Genomic DNA, 20653 nt, shown 5'->3' on the forward strand with positions numbered 1-20653 from the left:
GCCAGAGAGGAGAGGAACCAGACCACAGGACACTACAGGGGTCACGGAATCTACCATTTTCAATACATCTAGTGAGTTAAAACAGCTAAGCAAACAGCATACTAAATCACACAGTATTATAACTTAATGTGACTTATTTAAAATTTACCTATTAAGCCAAACAACTAATATCTCTCAACATTCATTCTTTGTCACTATATTTCCTCATGCATACAATAAATCAAGGACATTCTCCTTAGTCCTCCGTTTGTTGTGAATGTATTTATATAAACTTTTTTATTGTCTTTTACAGCAGTAGATAATTAAGTTTTAGCTGGGCTTTGACCCTTCTAATTTTTTCCTTGCATAACCTCACAACATCCTTGTAAGTCCTCCTGAGTTGCCTTCCCCTTCTTCCAAAGGTCATAATCTCTCTTTTTTTTGTGTTCCAACCAAGACTCTGTTCAGCCAGGCCAGTCTGACAATGTATAGAAACAATTTAGTTAGCTTACTATCTCTAAAAATTGTATTTTAATAATTTATTTGGGAGAGGACACTTTTTTTTAGTTTATGGAGATTTTTTTTCACAAGAAATGTTTTTTTATGGCCTTGATGTCATAGTGATTCAGCCACCTAGGAGAATAGAAACTTAATTATTGTGTAAAAATCTTTTCTTCGACTAATAGTTTTTTCACAATAGTTATTAAGAACTATGTTAACTTATAGGACACACTTTAAGAATTATAACAGTTTAAACAAGAGCTTTTTTTAAAAAAAAACAAAAGTCTTTCTTCTTCTCTTCCCTAGAGGGCAATATGGGTCTTCTTTTTTTTCTATTTAAACTCATGGGATTATAGTTACTTTAACATTTGCTTACTTTAGCCCAAATGCCTCTACCTATGTCTATAATTAGAACATTTCATCTACTTCATAATGTATTTTTATGAGTTATAGAGAAACAAGAGTCTCTTTTCTACAGCTTAAAAAAGAAAATTTTTAGTCTAAAAATGAGGCATCTCTATAAATCTTTTCTATTTAGAACCTTAACTTCTTCCTTTTTTTTACTTGAGTGTTTTTATGCTGTTTTTGTGCATATCTTTATTTGAGTATTTTCTTTTACTTTAAAAAGTGCCTACAAATCTCATTTTGAGTAGTTTAAAAGTTAATATCTTGTCTAAACAACAATTAGAGCAATTAGGGTAGAGTATTTCAAATCATGTTAAAGACTAAGTCAAAATAACAAAGGCCCAACCCTACCAAAACAAGACTTAGCTGTCTCTCCCCCAAGCCGCACAGATACCACGGCAGGGCAGGCCCAGCTGCTCAAAACTACTCTCCCAAAGGAGTCCCACAAATCAACAATAAAGTAAAATGTTAGCTAAATGTTCAATCAAGCCACAGCCCCCCCAACCATGCTGAAAGAGAGGCTAAAATTTTAGTAACCAAACGAACCTCCCCTCTCCTTTTTTATCAGAAACCTCAACTGTCTGTCCCCCAAGCTGTGTGAACACCATGACAGAACAAGCCTAACTACCCAAAGCTACTCCCAAAATGTTAACAACTACAACATTTCTACCACACTAAAAAAGAAAAAAAAACAACTAAAATTTTAGCAGCCAAAGAGCCTCCCCTCTCTGGCCTGGCCAGGCCCACAAGTCACGCATGACCTGGCCCTAACCAAACTAGTTACCAAACTAGCTAACCAAACTAGTTACTAGTTACTAGAAACCAAAAATAAAAAAAGTTTCTTAAAGTTTATTGTCTTTATGTTTTTCACAAAAGCGCCTAAACTTTCTCATTAGTATAACAATGTATCTATATTAAAATCAAACACCAATTAGTCCTTATCAAGTGCAAAAAAAGCTACTCAAGTCTTAATAAAAAACTATTTCAAAAAATTTATACAAACCACTACAACCAGGTTGCTCAAAGCCCTATCCAGCCTACCCTTGAACACTTCCAGGAATATGCTGATGTTTATAGAGGACATAGCCTTCTGCTGGCTGAATACCATTGCTCCCTGATCAATCCAGCAGAACTAGATCATCCTTGCTGACAGCCATGCTCCCTACAGTGGCTCTCTTGGCTCCCCCAAGTTTTCCTGATTCAGGAAATTCCCCTGTGCACTGCATTAGAGCACTCTGCTGTGGATCATGCTGGCACGGGAGCTGCTTGCCTCAGCGATGTGGTTTTATATGGTGTCATCTCTGATACAGCCCCTTGAATGTACACTGTGTGAATCGACACGTACAGGTAACCAAGGCAACCGCCAAACCACAGCTGAAATGCAAAGAGTAGATTGATTTCATTACCTTGCTAACAACACTTAGCAGCAGACACACAGGGACACAGGCTAAGTTCATCCTGGTGAAGGGTGGGTGGGGGGAGGGAGGCCTGCTGCCTGCTTCAGTATATCAAAGGGCTTTGCCCACCCACAGATTATTACGAGGCTGTGCTTTTATGATCTCTCTCCCAGCAGGAGGCTCAAAGCATGTCTGTGAGAGTGTGTTGTCTCTCCAAAGGAATTCTACTTCTCAAAACAGGCAAAAGATGAACAACACTAGGCATAAGAAATTGAGTTTTCCCACACTGACATTCTTAGCATTCCCAGCTGCAAGGTCAATTTGAGCACAAATATCCCCTCCTCTTCCAGTTTTAACCCTTTTCCCCCAACATGTACTTACTGAAAATTAGGTGTTTTCTCATGCTGCTGAGGGAATACAGAAACAAGAACAAAAAGAAGCCACATCATAGTACATCGTGGTAATGTTTTTCATTGCAAGAGACAAAACTAATTTTTAGAATTTATTTTTCAGTTTCTAAATAAAGATTAGTTCTTATCTAGCATTTAAATAGTCATTGAACTTTTGAGAAAAAGCCCATATAGTATGTAATCATGACTGAAGGAAAACTTACAAGTACTTACATACACAAAGACAAGAAATGTCAATACTGCTTTACTGCTTTTGTATTTCACTGTGGAACTGAGGTTTTTTCCTTTACATCAAATATGCTCAATGGAAGAGAAGACATTGCACACAAATATCATAAAAACACTGCATATTACTTTCACTGGAAATGAATTTTCTACATTAGATATTACTGGATGGAAGTGATGCAGAATTATAAGACATAATACCATACATAGCTGCAGACTGACGCAAACACCATTCAGAACAAGACAGGATGTGTGTGAGGTGCTTCTCAGCCAGCAACAAGACTTTCTTTCCATGGTTTGGAAGATGATGGCTGCATGCAAATGCTTGAACGCATATTTCAGATTTCCTCTTTACAGTTGTGATTTCAGCCCAGTCCTGAAGAGGTAGCTCTGCCATCTAGACCTCATAGCTAGTCTAGTGCAGAGAAGTTGGATTTTTTCTTTTTTTTCGGTTTCAATATTTTTATGCCATTGTTTTATTTAGTTACTTTTTTAGATTTTTTTTTGTAAAGTCACAACAGACTTTTTGCTTTTTTTATTTGAAACAAAATTACTATTTCTCTCAAAACATCATAGCAAGAACCTCTTGAAACAGATGAACAAAGAGAAGCATATGACAGAAATATCCTATATGCACAGTAAGTGTTCTTTGGAGATTACTTTCTTGTGGTAGGATGGATTGAAAATTCAAATAATAAATTGATTAAATCTTAGTAAAGGAGTACCAGAACTCTCCTAAAATGCATAAGCTATTGTAGACAATTAAAAAACCCCATTCATATGTTAGCTCCATTCACCAGACTATGCAAGATAATTTTAAAAAAAGTCAAAAATTAATTTTATGAAAGATGACATGACAAGTAGAGGCCATTGAAGTCAGGCCCACCACAGAACTTTGAAAAGGTGTGAAAGAGAGTCCCTGTCTAAGTTCAGGAGTGGGGTGTGATCTCTAATTCTTAATTGGATTTATGAAGCAGTATAGTAACAGCATGAAGAACATTACTGGGGATGCTGTTATGGGTAATACCATCATTTAAATGGTGTGTCCTATTGAATCTTTATAATTAATCAATAAGAAACCATGCTCCTAGAAATCTATGGTAATCAACAGTACTCATCATTAATGTATATGCAACATTTTTTTGACTGTTTCTAAACTGATTGTGTAGTGATTAGTACAGTTAGATTAGTTCCACAGGCAGGAAAGACATAAAGGCAAGAGGAGCTAATGGAGGAGTTCATTGCTGTGTTACACCCAGGCATGATTAACATTTAAAAAGGAATGGATGGAACAGGCATTACAATACCTCAGAATAGTCAGACTGGATTTTTAATATTCTTGTAAAAGCAAAAGAAAAATAAATTTTTAATAACAGCTGTAACTGCCTAGTTATTATTTTTAAAGTAAAATAAATGCTTGAGTGATCACAAACTTACTTGAAGAGATTTAAGGCTTGATTCTTATTTCATTTACAGTAGGACCTAATGACTTTAAATTCCCTGATTGTATGGAAATTGCTCTTGATTCACAAGAATAAGTGGCATCAGTGAGATTAGACTCAGGACCATTGCTGTACTTATATTTTTTACCAAAGCAGAGGTACAAACCATTTCAGATATCAGAAAATCAGTTCCCACCCACTTAAAACGTTTGAAATCTGACCTGTATAAGAATGCAGACAAACAGTAATTCACAGCATTAAATAGGACTCAGAAGCCCACATATAAAGGGCCCTAAAGCAATATTTAAAAAACCCTCATAAAAATTAGGAGTGCAAACATATACCTATTAAACAAAAATATCCTAACAATTTAAAATTGAAACAAATTATAAGTAAAGAAAATAAAATGAGGTCATAGTTCACTATATTATGCAGCTTAATACCAATGGTGAATCATACAGATCAGCACATATTTTCATTTTGGAGGCCTTTACACCTTCTATAAATTCAGATTTTCAAACCTTCTACAATGTAACAATGTGGAAGCACAGGCCTGGGAAAGTTGTGTGAAAACAGGAAAGCTTTCCCATGGACTGCCTGAGAAGCAAAAGCTTTCTCACAAGCTTGGAGAAAAACAGAAAGGAAAGAATCTTAAAGTTGCATCTGCTATTATTTACAGAATGTGTACCGTGAGAAATTGTATTATTTACAGAAAGAACATCTTTGCAAGAGATGTTGCTCGCTCTGGCCAATGAGCTGTGTTCTGTTCTTGGGTTAGCGATCTAGTGTACATAAGGAAGATAGTGTTGCAATAAAGTGTCCTTTTCCTCTATCTGGAGAAGAGACGTGTTGCTGTGCCTCCTTTCACCATTCCAACAGCTAATCTGATACCAAACAGCGACATAACAAGACTTTTTAATTGGGATAAAACTTCTAAAACTAAAAAGTCCAAACTGTCTTAAATGACATAACTGTTCTACATGCTGTTCTGCTGCAAGCAGTCTAAAGAAGGAAGGGAAGGGAGAAGAGACAGAAGGAGGAAAGGGACTTATTTTAGCTTATCATTTATTCTATCTTTTTTCAAGATCTTGGGGGGATTGAGCATGTAGATTACACTCTTGTAAATATTAGGCAATCAACATTTCAAATCCCATTTTCTGTTGTCATCAATAGGTTAATTTTTCCACCAGGGACTCCCTTCCCCCTGCTTCCAAAAAGGCAGTTGACTATTTTCATCAAATCTTACCTCAATATCCATTCTCTCCAGATCTTTAAATAGCATTAATTTATCTTACAAGACTACTAAAAAAATGCCTTGGCCTGAAAAATTTTTCTTTGAATTTTCCTTTAAATGAAAACTTTTGCTAAAAATCTATTAAAAGTACACGCAGCACTTAAAAAAAGTTTTCTGCATGTTTGAACCCATATATGCTTCTAAATTAAACAAATAAAATAAGACAGAGGAAGGTGGAATACTGTACAGACTCACAGATAACTTTCTTCATAATCCTGAATATTTTACCAAGTTTTGCAACTCTTATAGTGGAGACCACTTCAATCTTGCTTCCACAGTACAAAAGAACCTTAAAAAAATGCTCATCTTGCCTTGTTGAGCTGTCCTGGTGCATCAATGAATTGTTCACAGAACTAACATATGTACTTCATAGCAGCAAGCTGTTTGACCAGTCAGATAGGTTTCTAGTATACACTTCATGCACACACACACTTCTTTACTGGCACAACTATGATCCTACACAGATGTTTTATAAATTTGCTGTCTCAACATTAAAAAATAAGTGCATCAAGTTTCTTTGTACATTCAAGTCACTTTCTAAGGAAAAATTGTCTACTGTATGTACTCCCAACTGCTTTGGTATATTTTTTTAGGTAATTGACAGTGGACATGGGTGTTTAAGCATGTGTACTGGTCAGTTCTGACTGGAGTGAGTGAATTTTTACTGGGAGCATGCCTTAGATCAACAATTTTGCATGCTGAAGTAAAGGTTTTAGAATTCACAATGAGGTTCAGACTATATGCATATTTGGCCTATGATTTTTATGGGATTTCAGTATGCAGGGTTCAAATTAAAGTGGAAAACTGCCAATGAGCATTTAGGTTATACATCACTTCCTAGCCACATTCTGCTTCTCATTTTGCAGCTACCTTAATTCTGTAAAGTAAGGACCTTCTTTGCAATAGCTCAGATTGAGACAGATTTCAAACCTCCTTTTCATATGAGTGCATAAACTGCAGTAAGTGATACAGCTGTTGCCATGAGACTCCTGGAGATCTAATTAATTACTTACTCCTCCTACCTTTCTCTCTTTTTCTCTCTTTGTAATTCTTTAGAGGGCAAATGTCCCTACCTGGCATAAGTCACTTGGAGTTGCTAGCACATGGTTTTCAAACATTCAGTGAAGATTAAACTTGATCTGTATTTTCACAGTAATTTTGACCCTATTACGGGAATGTTGTTATTTCCCTTAGCAATCAGCAAAGACTAAAAAATTTTTGTGACTTGCATCACTGTGATAGGGTATAGGATTTTGAAGGTATACAGTCCAGCAGTTTAAATACATGGGTTGAATTTTTAGAAAAGATGTTTTCAAACTGAAGAATTTCTGGACAAAAAGTAAATCTTGCAGTTTGGTTCTTACAGTTCAATCTTGCAAGCGGGAAAAGATTCCTCTTGCATAACAACAGTGCTGCTGCTTGCCAAAACCATGATGTTGAGGTCCTGCTGCTTCTCATGGGTCTCTTGGTACCATTCTCTCATCACTTCTGAGTCATGAGTTGGGATTAAGGTCACCTGCAAGACAAAAGAAGAGAATTCCTGAGGAATGGACAACAGAAGCAACTGATAAGAAAAATGTCTTTTTAAGAAGTCCTAGCCAACAATTATGATTCCCTTTTCAAAAGAGTGGATAGGATTAAAAAAAAAAAAATATGTAGACAACATAAAAAGACTGAGAAGAAGCAGTTTATCAAAATCAAACCTTGGTTCTCTAAGGTACTGAGGTGCAACTTTTCAGAAAAGCAGCAGTCTGTAGTCTGCACTGATAGCTCTTCAGATTATGGTCAAATATTTTGTTTGCTTATTTATCATGTTGGAAAGGCACACGAAGTTTCCATGTGTACGTGTTGACGGTCTAAACCATGAAACATTCACTTTTCTTTCCTACTTAAAACCTGCAAGGTTTCCAAACTTGGATCATATATGGTATAGCAACAAGATCAAGTAGACAAATGGCCCTGTGTTGAGGGTTGAGTTTTCCCCTTTTCTTTCCGTGTAATTTTTCCCATTATTATGCTAAGAATTTGTGGCTAAACCCTAGCTCAGATGGCTAGTAACAGTTTCTCTCATAGGGGGTGGGGAGAGGGGGAACATCGGAAAAGGAGATGTGGGGACAGCTGCCTGCTCTCTCGCTCTCTCACTTGCTCATGGAGTCAGAGGAAGATGGCCGGTGCTGCTACTTATCACCCTCCCCACAATCCCAACGTCAGGAGCCACGTTCCCTGCTGTCAGACACCGCACTGCTGCCTTCCCACTTCATCCTACTACCTCCGGGCACTCTGCCGAGCTCCACGACCGACACCATGAGGGGTGGAGTCCCTCCTTCATCCCTCTCACACCTGGGCCACTGCCACCATCACCCCAGCCCTCTTCAGCTGTGCGGGACCTGCCCTGCCCCCACCACCGGTAACTGAGCGCAGGGAGAGAGAGCCTGTGGCCAAAAACTGGAACTGAGTCATACTGTTCTGTTTTGTTGTCAATTTTTATAGCTGTTGCTGTTTTTTGTTTGCCTTGTTAGATATATTAGTAAAGAACTGTTATTCCTATCCCCATATCTTTTGCCTGAGAGCCCCTGATTCCAAAATTATAATAATTGGAAGGGAGAGGGTTGCACTCTCCATCTCAGGGAAGGGGCTCCTGCCTTTTCTTAGCAGATACCTGTCTTTCAAACCAAGAGACCCTGTAAACCAGTTCCCAACTATTTTATTCTCCAGAGACAGGTCAGAAGGGTCAGAAATTGAGAAGCATTTGAGCATGGTGCAGCTCTGTCCCTCGCTTGGGTGTCCTCTCACATCACTGGTGAAAGAAGGCATCCAAACTGGGAACTCCTGTCTCTAGCAGCTGCTGCCCACTTCAGAGGCACTCTGGCTTCCTGTAGTTGCTTTCCAGAGATTACATTTCCAGGTAGAAATACTGGTGAAGAGCCTACCTGCATATTACTGTCCCACTGGGCCTTGCCCTCCAGCAGGGACTCCAGAACAGCCCTGCTTGGCTCCTCAGCTGCAGAATCGTTTCCGCTCACCACATAGTAGGATGACCGCACCCTCTTGAAAAACTCAACATCAACATTCTTTCTATTGCTGTGATTGGGAATGTATACCAGATCCAAATACATCGGAGGTCCTGGAGGTACTGCTGTAGATTTTGATGACTTAATATTCCCAGCTCCTTTGGAAATCAGACAACAAAAGAACATATCACAGGCTAGTTAAAACATGTATTTGTTAATTACCACTATAACTGCTGAGATTAAATTATTAAAAATGCTTGTCTTAGTTAAACATTACATAGCTACAATTGTACTTCTGTGTCCCCTGAAACAGTTATGTCATTACCCTCCTACATCTAATAACACGTTCCAACTTTGTTGTATGCCAATTACAATTGGACTGGGAGGAAAAAAATGGAATAAAAAAAGCTAACTATATAATACAATAAAAACTCACTACCGCATAACCAACATTTGACTAAATCTTTCCCAGTAATAGACTGTTATCCAACAATTACTATGCAGGGCTGTGATTACTGAATTACCATTCGGTAAATGGCAATATTATTTTCCAATTTAAGGAGTACAACTTTTTGAAAGTCTCAGGTATGCATGATTATAAAAGCTAGGGTCACACAGGGAGCAATGCAGAAGTGGTCCTGAGATTTGGGGTATCAGCACATACCAAGACATAGTAGCTGTTGACATGTTCAAACTGTCTTACAGGTGGATCAGGAAGATACTACATGTGAGCAGAAAGAGGGGCAAAGTGGAAATTATCACAAAAAGTAGAGGGAAGCAGGTTTTTCTGCTATACATAGTGTTATAAATGAGAGACAAAAGTCTCGATATTCAGTAAAATTTTGGATTGCTTTATTTGATACAGAAAGAGCAAGCAGCGCGCTGGGGAACGTGAGGGGTCACCGCCCACTCCACGCTCCACTGAACCTCGGTTTGCAGCCTCTTCTTATACTGTGGTTTCTCGTTCACAAATTCACAAAGCCTTTGGGTGATAATTAGTCACAGATAGCCATCCGGTCCTTGTAGATGACCACCAGAGAAGTTCTGGGAGTCTGGTTTTTGGGATAGGCAGTATTGATCAGACAAAGTCAGGAAGGGCTTTTTGGGAAGTCCGATTTTGCAAGCTGGTAGCCGATACAACTTATTTGAAAAACATAACATAATATAACATAATGTAATGTAACATAATACAACATAATATAACATAACAAGGTGATTTTAAACAGAATTATTTAATCATATAATTTCCTTTATCTAGTGTCCATGCTTCACTTTAGAGCTTAGTATTCTGGTTTATACAAACCCCAATGCTTTTGTGATTAACACGAATCTTTTATCAATTGTCACAATTGCATAGTATCTGTTCTAAGAAGAGGTCAAAAATAGCTGCTTTTGCTGCACACTGAATCATAGTGTGAACTGACAATCAGGATTCAACCAGTAATTTCATCTAGATAATCACCATTTCTGTTTTATTGTTCTCATGATGTTACAGAGGATGAAGTTTGGCATGCTGGTTTTGCATTAATTGATTTGTGGTGAAGAGGGAAAAAGTCAGCCCCAGAAGTGATTTTTTGTGAGGAGTTGCTAGCAGCTTCCTCCGTGCCTGGCAAAACCAATCGCTGGCTAGTTCTGAGAACTAGCACAATGCTAAGTCAATTAGAAAAAAGCTGATAACGCCTCTATTATAACATATTTAAGAACGAAAAATCGCTGGAAACTCTCTTGCTCCCTGCTCTCAAAAGAGGGTTGGAGGGACAGGTCTGGGCCCCTTCCCAGAAGGGCTCGCTGGACACCGTCCCAGCACGGCTGTCAGGCCATGCTGCTGGGGGGCATCCCAGCACCGTGAGCAACCATGCAGCCAGGGCAGCGCCACACGGCCGCGGTTGTCTCAGCATGGCTTGCAATGGACATTATTTACTTAGCTGCTTTTAACCATCCATGCTACGGACAGAAAGACAAAAGCGGCAGCAGCAGCTTTTCTTTTTTCAGCGTTCCACATGAAGAAAGGGTGCGGAGTGGAGCCAACAGCCAGCGTGGCTTGCGCAGTGTCGGCGGAGACCACGTGAACAATAGAGAGAGAAGCACGGCGAGCAATTCCCTGAATGTGGAGCCTGGACAAGATCAGCCTTTCAGCGCTGCAGAGCTCTGTAAAAACTGTTTCAATTGATAGAACTTGAGAACAAATGAAGCTGTGAACATCAATTCTCTCCCAAGTCAGAGAAAAGGAAAAAAGTGAAGACACTTGAGAAGAACAATATAGCAACACTAAAGTCAGTGCAAAAGAGGGAGGGGGAGGAGGAAGTGCTCCGAGCGTCAAAGCTGAGAGTCTTCTGCAGGCTGTGGTGAGGATTATAATACAGCAAACTGTTTCTCTGTAATTCATGAAGTGCATGGGGGGATGCAGCATTCACCCCGCAGCCCATGAGAAAAAGGCACTGGTGTTGGAGCATGTGGATACTGAAAAGCTGTAATCAGGTGAGAGGCTTGAACAGAAAGAAAGAAAACCCTTGCTTTCATAGAGGAAGAGGACCCTTGCTTTTATACTAGAACAGCTCATCCTTAAAAACTGCACCCATAAGCTAAATGTCCCATGAAAAGCAGTTGTGGGAAGACCGCAAGCTGTAGGAGAGACTTCAGGTTGGAAGCAGGTTCCGGGTGGACTGTTAGCTGTGAAAATTAAAACCACATTGGAAAAGTTCACAGAGAACTGCTTCCCGTAGGAAAGACCCACATGGCATAACAAAAGAGACTCCTTTCCTTAAGTAAGTTTTAAGCCTGTTTTGCCTTCAAAGTGTTTTTCTCCTAATCCTTATCTCACCCCATGAATTTTCTTTCCCCCTCCTCTGCATAACTATAGCAGAAGAAAATGAATAAATAATTTTCATAGGCGCACTGACGTTTAACCAGGGTCAACCCATCACATTTGGTAAACTAAATTATCTGAACAATGCACTCTATTTAGGATTACATATTGAAAATACAGGCAAGTCCAATATAATTGTCTAGCGGGACCTGCCATTCATCACAGGGCAATATGTCAAATAAGCATCATAATATGATAAGATTCCCTGAATTAGAGAGTTTTTAACTATTGGGTATATTAAAAAAAGTTTATCATCTTTTATCATAAAAAATCTGTGATACATCTTTCTGAATTGTATATGCTAACATTGCATAATTTATTAGACATTACACTTAAATGTCATTATTGAATAGACCCTTGTCTTCGGTGCTAGAATATACCTTAGAAGTAAGCCTCAAGGAAGATGAATAATATAAAAATGAAGTGCTGGAGAAATGTACAGCATGGGGAACTGCACTTCTGCTTTGAAAAACATCTACTAGGAGCAACATGCAAATAATTGTGTAAGAAAGGAATAGTGGACCACTTAAAATTATGAAACTACAAAGACCTGAATGCTGGTTTGCTTATACTGAATCCTACACTCGCTCCTTGTAAAAAGTTTTCAATAAAACATCAGTCCTGAAAACAGCAAAATCCAAGTATCCCCAGAACATTCTCTAATAAGATGTGCCAGAAACAAAATATTAGCACAATGTCTCCTTTGGTAATCTAATTCATATTTTATTACTACTTGGAATACACAACAGTCATTCAAAATGACATTAGTTTTCTGGATGTTTAGTCATCACTGATGACATGAAACTTTAACTGTGTGTTGGTTCTGGCTGAGCTGGAGTTCATTTTCCCATAGCAGCCCTCACAGTGCTGTGCTTTGCATTTGTAGCTGGAAAGGTGTTGACAACATACCAGTGTTTTGGCTACTGCTGAGCAGCACTGGCACAATGTCAGCGCTAACATTTCCTTGCCCCCCAACAAGGGGCTGGAAGTGGGCAAGATCCTGGGAGGGGACACAACTAGGGCAACTGTCCCAAACTGACCAAAGGAATATATTCCATACCATCTGACAACAGCTCAGATAAAAAGAGCTAAGGGAGAGAAGAGGAACAGGTTGCCATTGGTTATTCTACAGTGTTTGCCTTCCAGAGCAACCGCTGCATGAGCTGAAGCCCTGCTTCCTGGAAAGTGACCGAACATCGCTTGCTGATGGGAAGTAGAAAATAAACTCTTTTTTTTTCTCTTTGCTTGTGTGTGTGCAAACTTTTGCTTTCACTTTAGTAAACTGCCTTATCTTAACCTACTAGTTGTTTTCCGTCTGATTTTCTCTCCCCTGTCCATCTGGGGAGTGGAGTGGTAGAGCAGCTTGGTGGGCACATGGTGTCCAGCCAAGGTCAACTGACCACAACTGGATTATGTGATGTACATGCTCAGCTCACTGAAAGTGCTCTTACTACTGTTATAATTTTAAAATACTATTTTTAAAATTAATCAGGCAAAGTAATAAAAGCATCCAATGTCTGATTGTACCTATGCCTCTCACAATATTGAATTGCATTGCTTTATGTTAAGAACATTATGCCTATATGATTCTTACTATGAATAAAGTAATTTCATTTCACATACAGAAATGGTCTATTTGATCTCAGGAATCTGGAGTTTTTGAGCTTTCTGTGCTTCCAGGCACAGATGCCCTGGAAAATACTGCTCTGGACCTGAAACCTTGAAGAAGACTTATAAATATGAATAATGAGTTAGAAATCACAAATGTATAGTGAGTTAGATGTGTGTGTGTTTTCAAAAATATAAGTAATGTAAGTGTAAAACTTTTATTAGATTGATTAGCTTTAAAAAGCCTTGAAGCATGCTCAGCTGTAAGCATTTTTTCCTACTTCTAGCAAGTAGCAAGGGGTCCTGTTTTACTTTCTAAATTTTTTTAATAAAATACAATAAACATCCAAAACCAAAACACAAAAACCACCTCAATCGCCTTTCTAATAATCCTGGCTCCGAACAAAAACAAACGAAACTGATGACAAACCACTAATTAGTGGTGCAAAGCCCAGCTCACAGTCCTACAATGGTCCTTTTAATTCTAATAGTTAGTTAACAATTCAGACAGTATTAAGTTTTTTATATTTGATGTACCCTCTCCAATTCTTTGCATCTGACGAAACTGACACATTAAATTTATCAGATTGCAAAACTTAATTCAGTGAATTTCATTCATTTAAATGTAGCTATAATACGACAGATTTATATTTAAAACATGAACTTTCCTTGGGAGTTTGCTACAAACCACATTGTCAGCTAATGTAAAGGCAACCTAACTTCACTGCAATAACAAAGAAAATCTTAACATTAGGGAACTCCTGTCTTTACCTGTGGTTGCAGTCTTTGCTGACTTGTACGTTGTTGTATTTGCTGCATTCTTGGTGTCCTTATCTTTCTCTTCCACTTGAGACTTTACTTCTGGATTAGAGATATTTTTGGTTGCTTTCTCCACAGACTCCTTTTTTTGCGAAACTGTTTTGGAATCTTTGTTCAAAGATTCCTGTAAAGCTGATTTTGGTGAAGCAAATTGTTTTGATTTACCATCACTTTTTTTAAAGGGAGAAGACAACTTGGTCTTAGTACCCTGCTTTTTTGTCTTTGTCTTTTCTTTGAGGTCCTTCTTCAAAGGTTTACCCAAATTTTGATCAGTGGGCAAAATCTCTGGATCAACCATGGAGACGTCAGGGTGCCTGGGGGGAGGGCTGTGATCCTGCATTGGAGCAGGTGGTGGGTCAATTTGTTTGTATGTAATTGTCTTGTCTGTTGGAATGGTTTCTGACTCATCTTCAGAATCAATGTTAGCATCTGCAGTGATGGAAGGGCATTCCTCAGTCTCAGGGGGAACATCTGAATCAGTCTGAGATGGGGCAGACTCACTCATGGATGTGGGAGGGGTTTCATCACACTGCTGCCCTTGCTGCTTTCCCCCAGAAGGTGGTTGAGCTCTTATAGATTGAGTTAATGGTTTCTTTTGATATTGAGACTGTTCTTCACTTGCAAACCACTCAAGGAGATTTGGGTTGATAAATGATGGTGAAAGTTCAGTTTTAGGATGTTTATATTCACAGGAGGACACAAGGCATAAGTCAACATCTTGATGGGATTCTGCTAAAGATTTTTCTGGAGTAAAATGTGCACTTGCTTCATAGGAATAGCTAGTAGCTTTGGTTGACCTGGTGGTTTTCCCAGTTGTCTCAAATGAGAAATCTGTGGCTTCAGGTGAGTTGGTAGCTTTCCCTGTTGTCTCATAGGAGTAATCCATAGAATCAGGTGATCTAGCAGCTTTCTCAATTATCTCATAGGAATAATCTGTGACTCCTGGCGACCCCATGGTTTTCCCTGTCATCTCATAGGAATAATGTGTGGACTGAGGTGATGTTGAAACTGCCTCATAGGAGTAGCTAATATCCTCTGGTGACCTAAGAGTTTTCTCTGGGGCCTTGTAAGAATAACTAGGTTCTGGTGACCTGCTGCTTTTCTCTAAATCTTCTTTTTCTGGGCTGATTAAAGATTCTGGACTGTGCTTTGTTAGAGGTTCTTGGTAACCAAATGCTTTGACAGAGGACACTTGCAAAGATAATGAAGATGTGTGAGTAGCTGACACAGCTTCTGTGATTGCAAGAGGTGAATCTGGAAAACTAGGAGAGTACAGAGAAGATTCCCTTGGAGTTAATGGAGACAGGTCAGACTTTGGTGAAAGCTTTTGTCCTAGGCTCTGCATCTTTTCTGAAGCAAAAGAAGAATGTAGTGACATATGTTTGGGTGGAACAGCACCTGTAAAGGTTTCTTCTGGCAGTGGTGAAGTTAACTGGGAATGTGTATGAGCTGATGAAGTCGAGGATGAAGCTTCAATTTGAGAAACTGAAATAATTTCTGAAATATCCTTCTCCTGAGAGCAAGATGACTGCTCCACAGGGGAAGTCTTCCATGCAAAAATAGGCTCCTGTATATCTGAAGGACTATAATCTACTTCTGTCAGTCCATTTTCAGATATATGGTATACACTAGTGCCTACAGTAGGAGACTCTGGAGATTGCCTACTAAAGTCCATCGTTAAAGACTGCTCAGGGGACTCATGACCAAATTCTACTGACATAGCTGACTGCTCAGGAGATCTGTGATTGTGCACTGGGTTTCTTGATTTTGTAGTTTTAGGTGAGAAATCTGGTGGAGAAATTGACATGGGTCTTGGACATTCTTCTTTAGATGGAGACATATCTGTTTCCTGAAACATTGTTGGTGTTTGTACAACTGACACTGAAAGGGAATCATCAACTTCAGTAGAGTGGGGGGATCCAACCTCAGCATGCAAAGAAGGAGATACATCATCAGTAGTTGGTTCTGGAAATGAACTAGTAGCAACAGATGTAGAGACAGAAGCTACTCCTTCTATATGGGAATAGGTATCTTCTGCTACAACTTCATCAACTGGAGTTGCAGATGTGTCAGAAACAGTGCCTTCCGAAATTGACATTTTGGTGTCTTCTTTTAAGGAACCAAACTGACCAATATCTATTTGAGTTGGTGAGAGATCAACTGTTAACTTCCACTCATCCAAGACCAGTGAAGACTGAGAGCGGCTGGGTACTGTATCCTCCATTTTCCTTTCTAGGATGAATCCTTCCTTAATTACCATAAACTCCATAATTTTTTCACCTTGTTTTTCTTGGAAAAGGCTCACAGAGCTTGCTTCAGAAGCTGGGTTCATCTGAACAGGTGATTTTTTTGGGGGGGGTTTCCCTTTGGAAGAATTTCCATAATCTCTGGTGGGAGACTTTACATCAGCACTCAAAAATGTGGTCTCTGAACCTATCAGTGGTGGACTCCGTAGAGGCGAGAGAACCTTTTCAATAGGAGATTCTGAATCTGGCACAGGCTCATCCATCGGGCTAATTCTGGGTTTGGCAGACTCATCTTTATCTTCACTGAGTTCAAAGATAACAGGAACTTCTGTTGACTTTTCATTGGTTTCAGAGGGAAGCTGATTGGATTTTTCATCAGTGGGAGATTGATAATAAGGTGTGTGGCCAGCACTACCAGCAGCAGACTGTGATGCTACTTCTAATGTTTTATCTTCAGGGCTTGCACAGGGCTCTTTGGCAACTTCTTGATGTACATCAGACAATGTAGCAATGGGGACAGGCTCAGCCAAGACTTTGATCTCATTGGGAGTAAGTGAAAAGTTCACACTGAATTCACTCAGTGGTGTTTTGAGAACAGGTGACGGAGAGGAAAAACTCTTAGCTGGGCTCTTGGCTGTACTATGTTTTCCACCATCTTCTGGATAGGGTTCTTTTATTTCTAATTTATCAGTGCCTTGGATTTCACTTTCTTTTTGACAATATACATCTTGGAATGCAGATTTACAGAATTTGTCTTCCTCTAATGAAAAAGGTGGTGAGATGGTAGAAGCTGAGGCATTATAGTCTTTACCTTCTGTGGCCTCTGTTTTGGATCCCTCCGATAATCCATTAAAAGCATCTGGAAATGGAGAAAGTTTAGGTCTAGCAAATTCTTGAGAGTACAATGATGTCTCATACTTGGTAATGTACTTATACTCTTGAGAAGGTGACCCACTTTCCTCATCGTTAGTTTCATCACTCATGACAGCCCGGGGCGGAGACATTTCATCCATTGGAGTTGGTTCACTGGATATTTCAATGGTAGACTGTATATAACCTGAAGTAGCAGTGAATTCCTCAGGTGGATTTTCTCTGTCTTCTTCATAACAAACAGAGGCTTCACTCTCTGAGCCACCAGGTAATATTTCATCATGTATAGAAGCAGCCAGTTCCACTGCTGGAGACTGAGGCTCTGAGTGTGTTGTTGGTGTAAGTAGACCATATTTATCTTCAACTTCACCAGCTTCTGCAGCTTTGTCTACTACAGCCATCACACAATCATCAGCTTCTATTTTTTCTGTCTTCTCTTCATCTCTAATGTCTTTTGCTTCGTCTTCCTTGTCTTCTTCAGTCTCTTCAGTTTCTGCCTTTTCTACTGCTTCTTCCCTGTCTTCCTCAGCCTGTTCATCTGATGCCTTATCATCTGCCTTTTCAATATATTTTTCGGCTTTAATATCAGCCATTATTTCTTCTGAACACTCTTGAATTTTTCTTGCTTTCTTCATATATGGTTTTGTAGTGACCAGTTGTGTCTTTACCTCCTCATCTTCACCTCTCTCTTCAGCTTCCTCTGTCTCTGCCTTTTCCTCATAATTTCCTCCTTCATATGATTCTTCCAAGACGGTTCCCTCATCTTCAAACTTTTCATGGTCATCAACTCTGTGCTTTTCCACAGGTTCCAATTCTTCAGGTGTTTGTTCACACTCACCCTCCACCTCTGTGGTAGTTATGCCTTCATCAGAAGACTCAAGAGGTCCTTCATGATCTAATTTTTCTTTTTGGACTTCAAAGGTCTCTCTTTGTTCTGTGCCAGTGAGTCTCAGTTCATCCTCTATGACTGCAACTTGAAGTTTCGTTTCTTTTATTGTTTCATCTTCTTCAGCTTTTAATTCCTCAAAATCCTTTGTTAAATCCTCTGGTGAAGACATAAGGGATCTCTCAACTTGAAGTTCTTTTCCACTAGCTGCAATTTCTGCAGCTGCTACAGTTGTGGTAGTGGCTCCAACTGCTGCAAGGGCAGCTTGAGCTCCACTGACTTTAATCTCCTTGACAGTCTTAATTTTTACTTTTTCCTTTGGCTTTTCAGCAGAAATAGCTTCTTTTTTAGTAGGTTCTGGCTTCTTTTGTGGTTTAGGCTTTGCTGCTGGCTTTTTGACTTCAGTTGAAGTAGCAAATGTCTTTGTTTCTTTAGGAACCTTCCTGATGTCTTTTTTGATTCCTTTTTCTTCCTTCTTAATTTCCCTCTCTTCTTTTTTACCTTCTTTTTTAACTTCCTTTGGTGGAGCTTCTTTCTTTACTTCCTTCTTAGTTTCCTTCTCTTCCTTTTTCACCTCTTTTTTAACTTCTTGCTTGATCTCTTCTTTATTGTGTTTTTCTTCTTTTTTGATGGGTGTTTTCTCCTCTTTCTTAGAAACCTCTTTCTTTGGTTTTTCTTTTTCTTCTTTCTTTTCTTCAGGTTTTGCTTTGACTTCCTTTTTCACTGACTTGTCCTTTGCCACTTTTGCTTTTACATCTGTAGCTTGTTTTTCAGGAGTTTCAGATTTTTGCTCTTCTTTACTTTTAACATCTTTTTCTGCCACTATACGTTTGGTCTCCCCTTTTACTGGTTTCTCTTTTTTAACTGGAACTTTTTCTTTGCTTTCCAATTTATGAAGCTTTTCCAGTGCTGGATTAGGTTTTGCAGGCTCCAGTGTTTCTTCTTTAGATTCCTTTCTGACAGGCTTGCTTGGTGTCTTTGCAGCAGACTTCAGACTCTCCTTGCTGCCTGTTCTCTGTTGTTTCACAGCTGGACTAGCAATGTTTCCAGTTAGGTCTTTTTGTGTAACCATTGGTTGTTTAAGAAAGTCTAAGTGTTTGAGTTTTTCTAGTCCTTCTAGAATATTATATTGTGTGCTGTTTCCAGGAAACAGAACACGGATTATTTTTTCTACAGGATTAGCTGGATGCCACACAATGAGGGATGAGACAGAGGTGAAACAGGATAATGGAATGTCTAGTTCTTGGCCATTTCGTAACAGGAATTCAGCTTTATCTTTGCTAGTACCACTCCATTGCTGCATAAAATATTGCATCTCTTTGCTATTTTTGACAGGATTAAGCACATACATCTCAAGTTTGCCAACTCCCATTTTCTGAAATAAGATGATAGGGTCAGTGGTATTTCCTATGTTTCTGAAAAGAGGTTCTGGTTTCATAGACAATTTATTTAAATATTGGAGAGTAAACCAAGCTTCTTCTGCGCTCCTATTTACTCTAAAGTTAAGATCCAGGTTCTTCAGGTTCTCAGGTATATTAAGGAATACAACACCTAAATCAGGTGAGATCAGATTTTTCATCCAATCACTGTTGGTAGTAGACCCTTGGGACTGTTCCTCTTCTAATTCAGCTATCTTTCGCCGAAGCATGCTATTGATTCCTGGCAGGTTATCATCTCCAATGTGAGTGAGTAGAATGGAATCTACCCTGTCCAAGTGCCGGATAAGTTTCCAAAAGCAAGATTTTCTTTCAGATCCTCCATTAATAAGCATGTTGAATCCATTCACTGCAAACAACGCAGAGTCCCCTCTTCCACCTGGGAAAATATAACAGCAGGGTTTGGAGAGTTTCAAGAAGCCTCCTGAAGCTGGAGGTTCCAAAATGTCAAAGGGTGATGGCACTTCTACTGATTCTGACAGATACTCAGTGAATTCAGAGAGTCCTTCCATTTTGGGCAATATGGAAGCTGAGTTGAACTTAATGTTAATAAAGTCTTGAAGGCTGTGTCTGTCAAGGTTGGAATTTTTCCATTCTCCTTCCTCAGGGCAGAAAAGAGTTAAGCTGGCTTTGTTGGCAGGGTGTGTGGTGCTCAATAATTCACCAATCTAAGGTTGTAAAAAACCAAAAGATGCATGTAAATTCATTTTTAAATTACAATTAATATCAGAACATAATAGTTCCTGATCAGATAAAACCTTTTCTATTGGCTTCTGCACTGTTGAGTACCCGGACGAGAAGCTAAAAAAACAGTTATCACAGTTTTCTACTGTATTTTTTAAAATACAAAGGATCAGCTTATGAGGAAAGGTCCTTCCTTTGCTATCTAAAGGGGGGAAAGTACCCCAAGGTTCTCCCCTCCCTCCTCTACCCTTTATAGGAGGACAATACAAGTTTTAATTTAGAGGGGACGATGACTATGAAGCTAATGTTGCCAGAGCAGCCACTATCTCTGCCATTGGCTCTCAAGTCTCCCTGCTGCCCCTGTCCATTCAGAAGAGTCAGACAAATATCTAAGGGAAACAGCATATCCTCTTAACAGGCAAAAAGAATAACTGCATCCCAGAGGAGGCTAACATCCTCCTGGAGTAGCTGCCTTCCTCACTCTCTCCTTACACAGCATGTATTTCACACCACAGTTCTTTCTGCAGATTGGCTCCTGACTCCCAGACTGCAGGACAGTTTTCCAGAACACTAA

The 20653-nt window shown here is 39.2% G+C and overlaps 1 protein-coding gene across 4 annotated transcripts in view; it reads right to left on the minus strand.

Annotated features, from left to right (window-relative positions):
- Nucleotides 1-2737: 2737 nt before the first annotated feature.
- LOC148220161 (microtubule-associated protein 1B-like) overlaps nt 2738-20653 on the minus strand; it is a 93227-nt gene continuing 75311 nt past the window's right edge. For all 4 annotated transcript variants that reach the window (XM_088155587.1, XM_088155589.1, XM_088155590.1 and 1 more), the window contains 3 exons: nt 13910-20063; nt 8584-8822; nt 2738-7169 (listed from right to left, as the gene is read on the minus strand). In XM_088155587.1, coding sequence (XP_088011713.1) covers nt 7014-7169; nt 8584-8822; nt 13910-20063 — 6549 coding nt within the window. In that variant the 3' untranslated portion in view covers nt 2738-7013. The remainder of the gene's footprint in view (nt 7170-8583; nt 8823-13909; nt 20064-20653) is intronic.

The sequence above is a fragment of the Sturnus vulgaris genome, chromosome W (genome assembly GCF_052056855.1).
Source record: "Sturnus vulgaris isolate bStuVul1 chromosome W, bStuVul1.hap1, whole genome shotgun sequence".
Classification (NCBI taxonomy): Eukaryota; Metazoa; Chordata; class Aves; order Passeriformes; family Sturnidae; genus Sturnus; species Sturnus vulgaris.